We start from the raw sequence: 10,197 nt of genomic DNA on the forward strand, positions 1-10,197 counted from the left end.
AACGTACAGATTGTAAAAGGGTCGGTACATGAATTGATCAGTGGAATTTTCTTCGATCCATCCTTTTTTTTAAACATCCGCACTAATCCTGCTTCAAATGTTCCAGTATGATCAAAATTCTATTTAATCCTCCAGTCTAGGTGATTGAAAAAGTACTTAAGATCTCCTATTGCATTCGTAATACTCTGAAGTTCACTTTCAATTTTCTTCAATTACTTTTCCAAAGCAAGTGAACTTCCAACAGTTGGTGGCATCAATGGATTTGAAGCATGTGATGAATGATCTAAGATAGTATCTAATGCTTCATTCTCATTCCCAACATAATTATCATCAATTGGATTCATGGGCTCCCAAGGTAATAAAACTTTTTCCCAACTTTCATATGGAACTTGAGATTGACTGCAAAGTAGAAAAATTGTGGAAGGATGCCCAAGTCCATAACCATTTATAATAATACCCATAATAGATTTAAAAATGATAGATTTTACACTAATGAGTTTTTCCATTTGAATGCAGTAGTTTAAAATAACACTTTCTTTGGTGACTCTAGGTGACTCTCTCTACTAATCTTCATGATAGGGAGTAATTTTGGAGAAATGAAGAAATGCTACTGCTTCGATATTGGATTAAGCAATGAAGTTGAGAAACACATTTATATATTATAAATTCGAATATAGAAAGTTTTGGGTCATCCAAGGAAGTTTTTAGGACTTTAAAAACACCTCCTGGCAGTTATTACAGAGCAAAATCCAGCCAAAGTCCGCCAAAATTCGTCATAAACTGTCAAATTGCTATCAGCATTGTCGGTGCTCCCGGTGGCGCTGTCGGCGCTGTGGTTTGTCTGCGAGCACTGTCAGCACCCATGCTGCCGCTGTTAGCGCACATGCTGGCGCCGTCAGAGCCCATGCTAGCGTCGTCGGCTCCAAAGCCAAAATTGCGTCTTTTTATTTTTTCGTTTAATTCGATTCTAAAATTTCCTCTAATACCAATATTTGTCTTAATTTATATCTGGTGTTGCTGTGAAGGTTGTTTTATGAGTTTGCTTTATCTTAAAGAGGTTACATTGGTGTTATTTGAACCTTCAACACTGTTCACTATGGCCTTATTGGGGGATGCTGAGGATTTTTGCTGATTTTAGTGAAGCATTTACTGTTTCATTGGTTAGCTGAAGCTGCTAGTCTCCTTATCTAGTCTCCTTATCTGGCCTTGTTGGGACTGCTTTAGTGAAGCATTTACTGTGTCATTGGTTAGTTGAAGCTTCTAGTCTCCTTACTTCTTTTTAGTTGGTGTTTGAGTTTGGCCTGGGGTCTATCTCTGTTGTGGTTGGGATAGGAACCTGCCTTGCCTTTCTCTGATTTGGGGGGGCTAGTCTGGTGAACCATGACCACCCCTATTGATATAGAAACTAATTTGCAATGGACTAAAGCCACCTATGCTGGGGTGGTTGGAAATCCCTCCTCCCTTTTGTTTGATCCTGATTTGCTAGTATTCCCTCAGGAATATAATAACACTACTACTGGGAGAGGTTCTACCTCTTGCATTCACCCAGTGGGATCTAAAGATGGGGAACCAGCTGCCATTTTCTCTGAAAAAGAGATTTTTGATCTAAACTTGGAGGTTCAATTCACTCTAATTGGTAAATTCAGCTTGGGCCATCCAAAGATGGAACTTGTAAGAAAATATTTTGAATCCCTGAAAATTTTAGAGTGGAAGCTAGGTCTGCTGGATGGTAGGCATCTCCTAATCCATCTGACTAAAGAAGAGGACTATGCTAGAATATTTGCAAAGCAATCCATCATCATAGCTGGAACAAAAATGAAAATTTTAAAATGGTCAAGAACCTCCCACAGTGCCTATATGGTTTAGGCTACCTAAACTGCCTTTGCACCTATTTAAATTGAATGCATTGTTCAATATTGGGTGCACCTTGGGTACACCTTTGAAGGTTGATGCTGCTACTTTTAATAAGGCCAGACCAGCCAGTACAAGAATTTTAGTGGAAAGGGATGTTACCCTTCTTGATGTTAAGAGAATTTGGATTGGGGACACTCAGAGTGGGTTTTGGCAAGAAGTAATCATGGAGCAAAGACCACATTATTGCCAACATTGCAAAATGTTTGGACATAATAGCGAGAGATGCTATATGTTGAAACCCCCTAATAGAAGGGTTTACCAACAACCTCAGCAGGAGTTGGATGATGCCAACATCAATCTCCAGGAAGTTGGAAACAAAGAAGTGAAAAAGAAGACCTCTACTGCTGCAGGGACAGATGAGTCTCTCATCCAAAAGGATTCCTTTTGTGTGGCAGGGACAACTAGAAATGGTAGCAATGTTGCTGGTCAAATATCTACGAAGGATAAGAAATTGGAGACCGAATCAGAGGTTGAGACAGTGGGGGAGGAGATACTTGCCTCCCCATCTCCCAGAAATATAAAGAACCAAGTGGTGGATTTAGTGGTGGAATCCCCCAGCCAGAAAATGGTAGAAGCTATGAACAAAGAGCTGGAGTCAGATTGGCAAATTCAGAAAATTAAGAAGAAAAAGAACTACAAAAAAGAATGACAAGACCTTGGAAAAGGAAAGGAGCTTCAGAGTTTGCAGGTTCATATCAATTAGATAAAAATGGGCTCTAACAAAATAAGTGGGAGGACTAGGTCCAGGTCCCAACCTTATTCTTCTCCCCCATCCCCATGATTTAATCTGTTGTGCTGGAACATTAGGGTGATTGCCCACCCCTTATCATTAAAAAGACTCAAATATCTAAATAAAAAGCATAATCTTTGGTGCAGAGCCATCTTGGAACCCATGGTTCATCTCAACACTTTGACAATTGCAAAAGTCTTCCCTGGCTTCAATCTGTTCACTAATATCAACAACAAAATTTTGGTTTTTTTTAGGAAAGAAATGAAGTGCTCTATCTTACTTAATCATACCCAAATCTTACATATGGATCTCAGCTTTATGGACATGGAAGTTTTTGCTTCTTTTGTCTATGCTAGCAGCTATATGCTGTGTCTATGCTAGCAGCTATAAAGCTGCTAGAATTGATCTGTGGGAATCCTTGCAGCTCATCCAAGGTTCAATTGATAAGGTCTGGCTGGTGGGAGGAGGCTTCAATTGTATTTCCTCACCTGCTAAGAGGAAGGGAGGCAGACCTCCCAACACCACCAATATATCATTTGTTAATGAAATTATCCAAAAAATTGGGTTATTTGACCTGGGGTTTAGTGGTCCTACCTCTACCTGGAGAAGGAAGGACTTGTGGGAAAGGTTGGATAGAGTTTTTGCCAATGACAATTGGATCCAAAAGTTCTTGCAGACATCCATTACTCACCTAAGCCTAGCTGTCTCAGACCACAGGCCTTACTGGTCACTATAGGGAATAAGGTGACTAACCAGAAAAGCTCTTTCAGATATCTGAATGTGTGGTCTCAACACTTAAACTTCTTCAATATTATTAAAGAACATTGGAAGAAGGACCTTCATCCTGACCCCTTCATCAACCTATGGATTAATAAGAAGAAGGTGGCCAAAGCCCTTAAGCAGTGGAGCTGGAACACTATTGGAGACCTCCTGCTGATTGTAGATAAGGCTGAAAAGGAGGTAACTGATCTGGAGGAGGAGCATAGGAAAGGGAGGATTGATGAGGTTGTTCTTCTTGAGGCAAATGAGAGACTCTTAAATGTTATTCAGTGGTAGGAACATTTCCTTGAACAAAAGGCTGTCAAAACCAAATTTACTGAAGGAGATAGAAACACTAAATTCTACCATGCTTGCATTAAATACCAAAGGAAATGCAACACTATACACTCTATCAAGGACCAAAATGGTGTTTGGGTCAAGAAGGAAGAGGAAATTGCTGAAAGTGCTGTGCAGTATTGCCACAACCTAATGAATGGGACCAGGGACCAACAGACCATCAGTGATAGAGTGCAAATTGACATCAATTTATTTACTGACAGCAAGAAGTTCACTGCAAATCTGCATTTGAATGATATTCCTAATGAGGAGGAGATTAAAATTTCTTTGAATTCCATTGGCAGTTCTAAATCTGTTGGACCTGATGGGTTTACTGTAGACTTCTACAAGAAAGCATGGGAAGTTATCAACGAGGAGGTGATCAAAGCTATCCAACATTTTTTCAAAGGAAACTCACTTCCTAACTATTTTAGTGCTTTTAATATTATCTTCATTCCTAAGACCTCTATTAAGGATAGCTGGAATCATTACAGAACTCTGAGCCTAAAAAATGTTATAAGCAAGACCATAAGAAAATTATTGTTCACAGGCTTCAGCTTGTTTTACCCCAACTTATCAGCACTAACCAAGCTGCCTTTATGAAAGGCAGAATCATTGGGGATAACATCTTCCTGGCTCAAGAACTTCTACAAGATTTGGAGAAACCTTGCAGAGCGGGAAATGCCATTTTTAAGCTTGATCTAAAGAAGGCTTATGACATGGTCAACTGGGATTTCATCATTGAATGCTTGGAGGCTAGGGGGTTTTCCAGGGAGTGTTGTATGATTATTAAAAGATGGCTTGCGGTCAACATAAACTCAGTTTTTATAAATGGTAAAGCCCATGGTTTCTTTAAAGATACCGGAGGTCTTAAGCAAGGGGACCCATTTTCCCCTACCATTTTTATCTTGGTGTTGGACTACGGACTACTTCTCTAGACTTCTCTAGACTGATGGACTGCAAGGAGAATAAAAAAAGCTTCAACTCTTATCACAATAGAGCTAAGATGGACATCAACAATCTGATCTATGATGATGACATCCTGATGTTTACTAGGGCTTCTAAGTCTGCTACCAAGTCCATTATGGAGTGCCTTCAACATTTCCAGTAGGTGTCTGGCCTGAAGGTAAACAAGGACAAATGTGAGATTCTGATCAGCAAAAGAGCCTCTCTACCAGCCAAGCAATGGATGCAATCTTACACTGGTTTATCTAGCTTGAGCCTTCCTTTCAAATATATGGGGATTCACCTAACTAGAGGAAGAAAAAAATTGATTCAATTTGATGAGGTTATAGATAAGATAACCTCTACTCTTCAGGGGTGGTCTAACTCCTATTTATCCAATGGTGGTAGGATCACCCTCATTAAGAGTATTCTTACCTCCATCCCTTTGTATGTTCTCCAAGTGGCTACAACGAAAAGAAGTACCTCTTTGATGCTGGAAGGAACATTCAACCAATTTCTGTGGGCTGGGAATAGGAAAAAAGTGGCTAGGCCAAGCTAGCAAAAAGTGGCTAAACCATGGGAGGCTGGTGGTTTGGGATTTAAAGGTTTGCACCAGATGCAACACAGATGTCTGTGTAAGCTTTGGATTAAATTTGTGTAATCTTTGGATTAAATGCAGACAAGATGAATGCTTATGGGCCAGTTTCATGTAGGCTAAATACTGTAAATCGCGACTTCATGGGGAGGTCACTAAGAAGGTGGGAGACTCCAGAATTTGGGTTCAGATGCTTAAGGCCAGAGAAGACATTGAAAAGCTGCTAAGATGGGAGTTGTTCCAAGGGGAAATTAATTTCTGGAAAGACAACCGGTGTCCTACTGATTATTCAGAACCTTTGCAGGATGAAAAGGAGGGGGATTTGCTGGTCAAGGACTGTTGGGTTGGCAATGTATGGTCTGAGGACTTCTTGAGGAGTCTACTAAAGGAGCAATCTGTCAGCTACATTTCTTCTATCCAATTTGATAGAAAAAACAATGATCAAATTAACTTGATGAACAGGAGCAGAGCTAGTATCTCAAAAGATATCCAGAACTATTTGTACAGCTGTGACACCTGCCAGTGGAATGTTTCCTCTTGCCAAAAACACCTTACCCCTTCCATGCTGGAGTTTTCTTGGAGAGTTCTTAATAACCTAATTCCTACTGATGATCTTCTAAAACTAAAAGGCCTCAAAGGTCCTTTTAGATGCCACCTATGCAAGCTTGATCAGGACTCAAGGAATGATTTATTCTTCAGGTGCAATTTTGCTAAGGAGGTTTGGAATAGATTGACTTCCCAAATGACTATCAACCTGATAAACATTGGTTGGGATAACATTACAGATTGCATTAAAGATTGGAAAGAGATTAATCTCATGCCAATCCCCTTCATTGTTGCTTGGTTCATTTGGATGGCTAGAAACATGGCCAAACATGAGGAGAGGGAGGCGAGTGCTACAAGGGCGATGACTAACTGCTGGTCTTACCTAAATAGGCTGATAAATTGGAGGAAGTTCCCCAAGATCCTGCAGACCATAACTTACATGGGTGCTAATAATATTAAGATCATCAAGGTTAGATGGGAGAGACCTCCTTACCCTTTCATTAAAATCAATACTGATGGAAGCTACACAAATAAGAGAGCAGGTATTGGGGGAATTTTTAGAGATCACATAGGGCATACTTTGTTGTTCTATAAGGCCCCTTACTTTGCTGAAGATGCTTTAGACACTGAAGCTGCGGCCCTACATTGGGCATTAAAATTTGCTAAGGAGAATAAGTGGCAGTGGATTGTTGCTGAAGTGGACTCCTCCCTGCTGGTGGAGCTACTAAATTTCAAGATGTCTTCCTCTTGGCATATTAATCAATGGCTACACAAAATTAAAAAGCTCAGCATTGAAAGTAAGATTCACTTCTCATTTGTGTATAAGGAAGCTAACAGACCTGCAAATTTTCTGGCTATGGAGGGTGCTAATGTTGAACATCCTGAGTTATCCAAAATCCTCTCCCCCGCCCTCCACTTACTAACTCAGGGGGACAAACTTCAAATTCCTTACCTAAGAGTGCTAAAATGATTGTTGGGACATTGTTTGAGGCCATGATTAGTCCTGCTCTTCTACTTAGGCTGTGCTACTTGTTCGTTACTTGGTGTTCAGATGTTTTTCTTTGTTTGGGGGCTGATTTGTATTTTCTGATTTTTTCAGACTGTGTTGTTGGAAAATATATATACATAGGTGTATGTATATATCTTCTCCTTCTTGTCTTGGGTGTTTTTTGGTGGTTGGTTCATCCCTTATGAGTGAGTAACTTTGTATTTTATTTTCTAGATTGGGGACTTCCCAACCAACCTTTTTTTGTAATTTCACCCATTTTAACATGTAGGGAGCTGACTCATGCTCCTTCTACCAAAAAAACAATATATGTTGCCTCCCATAAAGCTTTCTGTTTAACATCGTCAACCCGACATACCATTTGTTTTGTTGGGCTGACTTAACATTAAAAATTTTTTAAATTGTGGTAAGAGCCCTTCAAAATAATAATTTAATTGATGCCCATTAACTTTATATATCTTTCAAGTGTTAGGATCTTTAATAACAATAGTTTTATAATGAAAGACTTTAATCACTTTAAATAGTCATAACAATCTGGATTTTAATTTTATTTGAAATATTATCAATCTTGTATTGTATAATAAAAATTCTTATCCAGTTCCAAATTTATTTTGAAAAATCTTTCAATCATGACATATTTTTTTTTCTCTTTATAGATTTTTGCATTAACATATTCTTTATTTCTAATCTCCTCAAGTTTATTGAGTTGCAATAATCTTTTCTCACCAGTATCCTTTAAATTAAAATTAATTTTCTTACTAGCCCAAAATGCTTTATGCCCCAATTCTATTAGTAAATGACATGTTTTTTTCCAAAAATAAGTCTGTATGGGGACATTCCTATAGGAGTCTTATAAGCAGTTATGTATGCCCATAATACAATAACTAATCTAGCAGACCAATTCAATTTATAAGGATTTATAGCTTTTTCTAAAATTCATTTAATTTCACGATTTGATATCTCTACTAGACCGGTAGTCTGAGGATGATAAGTAGTAGAGAATCTATGCATAAAATCATATTTCTTAATTAATTTTTCAATTCTCTTATTCCTAAAATTAGATCCTCCATTAGTAATAATTACTCTCGACATTTCATATCTTGTAAAAATATTTTTATTTAAAAATTTAGAAACTCTCCAAGCATCATATATGGGTACCACAATAGCTTCAATCCATTTGCACATATAATCAATAGCAAGTAATATATATATAAGTTCCCAAATGAAGGCATAAATGGTCCCATAAAATTTAATCCCCACACATAAAAAATTTCAACTTCTAATGTGTAATTTAGAGACATTTCATTTCTTCTAGAAATATTTCCTACTCGTTGACATCGATCACATGTTTTAATATATTCATTGACATCTCTAAAAAGAGTAGGCCAATAACATTCAGCTTGCAAAATCTTATATGAAGCTCTATTTGTTCCAAAATATCCACCAAATTCAGAATCATAACATCTTCAAATTATCTTTTGAGTTTCCTCATAAGGAACACATCTTCTAATAATTAGATCTTTACATTTTTTATATAAATATGTGTCATCCCAAAAATAGAATTTTGAATCATATATAAATTTTTTTAATTATGGATTTTTGATATCAGGTGGTAAGATATCGCTTACAATATAATTTACTATATCGGCATACCACTGTACATTCATTTCATCAATACTATATAATTGTTCATCAGGGAATTTCTATAAAAATTTCATTTGCAAAATTGGTTAATATTTCCTTTATAGTGTAAACAAATGATCAGCTATTTAATTATCATTTCCCTTTCTATCAACTATGGTAAAATCAAACTCTTGCAATATAAGTATCCATCTAATTAATCTTGGTTTAGCATCTTTCTTTTGCATTAAGTATTTTAAAGCAGAAAGATCTATATGCACTATACATTTAGTTCCAATTCAGTAAGGTCTAATTTTATCAAAGGCATAAATAATAGTGAGTAAATCTCTTTTAGTAGTAGTGTAGTTAATTTGAGTATCATTTAGAGTTTTACTAGCATAATATATTACTTTGAAAACTTTGTTGTGCCTTTGTCCTAACACAGCCCCAATAACATAATCACTAACATCGCACATTATTTCAAATAATTTCTCCCAATAAGGTGAAATTATTATAGGTGCAATGATTAATTTTTCTTTCAATAATTCAATTGTTTTTATACATTCCTCATTAAAATAAAATTTTGTGCCTTTTTCTAAAAGTTGGCATAATTGCTTAGCTATTTTAAAAAAAAAATTTATGTAACGCCTGTAGAAACCAGCGTGTCCTAAAAAGCTTCTTACCCCTTTAACATTAGTTGGAGGTAGTAATTTTTCAGTAACTTGATTTTTGCAGGATCTACTTTCATGTCATTTCTAGAAATTTTATGCCCAAGAACAATTCCTCCTGCAACCATACATTGATATTTTTCCTAACTTAGTATTTGGTTGATTTTTTCACATACTTCCAGAACTTTTTATAAATTATTTAAATATAATTCAAACAAAGGTCCAAATACTGAAAAATTATTTGTAGACACTTTCATTCCATGTTCAATTAAATTGATAAAAATTGACATCATACATCTTTGAAATGTTGTAGGTGCATTGCATAATCCAAAAGCCATTCTACAAAAAACAAATGTTCCATATGCTTGTAAATGTTGTCTTCTATTGATCCTCTGAAGTAATTGAAATTTGGTGATAACCAGTATATTCATCTAAAAAATAATAATATTTGTTCCAAGCCAATATATCCAACATTTGGTCTAGAAAGAGTAAAGGAAAGTGATCTTTTCTAGTGGCCACGTTTAATTTTCTATAGTCAATACAAATTCGCCAACCAGTAACTTGTCTGGTATTAATTGCGGTGACTCCTCCTTTCTTTGGAACTCAGTGAATTGGACTTGCCAAAGTACTGTCTGAAAAATGATATATAATTCTAGCATCTAGCCATTTTAAAATTTCTTTTTTAACAACTTGTTTCATAATTGGGTTTAATCTCCTCTGAGGATCAGCTTTAGATTTGTAGTGCTCATCTAATAGAATTCTGTGCATACAAATAAAAGGACTAATTGCTTTAATATCTACATAAGTCCATCCAAAAGCCTTTTTATATCTTTTCAACATCTCTATTAATTTTGGTTCTTGAGTTTCAATTAATTCTGAAGATACAATAACAGGCGATGTAGATGACTCTCCTAAAAATAAATATTATAAATGGGCAGGTATTATTTTTAGTTCAAGTTCAAGTGGTTTAAAACTTGAAGGAATAAGATTTTTATTATCGTTTTACAACAAGATTATAATCCAAATCTCCTTCTTCCATTTCTTTCTTGTTTTCAAAAAAAATTCCTTTCCTTAATTT

At 36.3% G+C, this 10,197-nt stretch overlaps 1 protein-coding gene across 1 annotated transcript; it reads left to right on the top strand.

The window, feature by feature from the left end:
- Positions 1–5,469: 5,469 nt before the first annotated feature.
- On the top strand, positions 5,470–6,795 carry LOC110022328. The gene has a single exon (XM_020721205.1). The coding sequence runs from the start codon at positions 5,470–5,472 to the stop codon at positions 6,793–6,795; it is 1,326 nt and encodes a 441-aa protein (XP_020576864.1).
- The last annotated feature ends 3,402 nt before the right edge of the window (positions 6,796–10,197 follow it).

This window comes from Phalaenopsis equestris, unplaced genomic scaffold (assembly GCF_001263595.1).
Source record: "Phalaenopsis equestris unplaced genomic scaffold, ASM126359v1 Scaffold000181, whole genome shotgun sequence".
NCBI classification, from domain to species: Eukaryota; Viridiplantae; Streptophyta; class Magnoliopsida; order Asparagales; family Orchidaceae; genus Phalaenopsis; species Phalaenopsis equestris.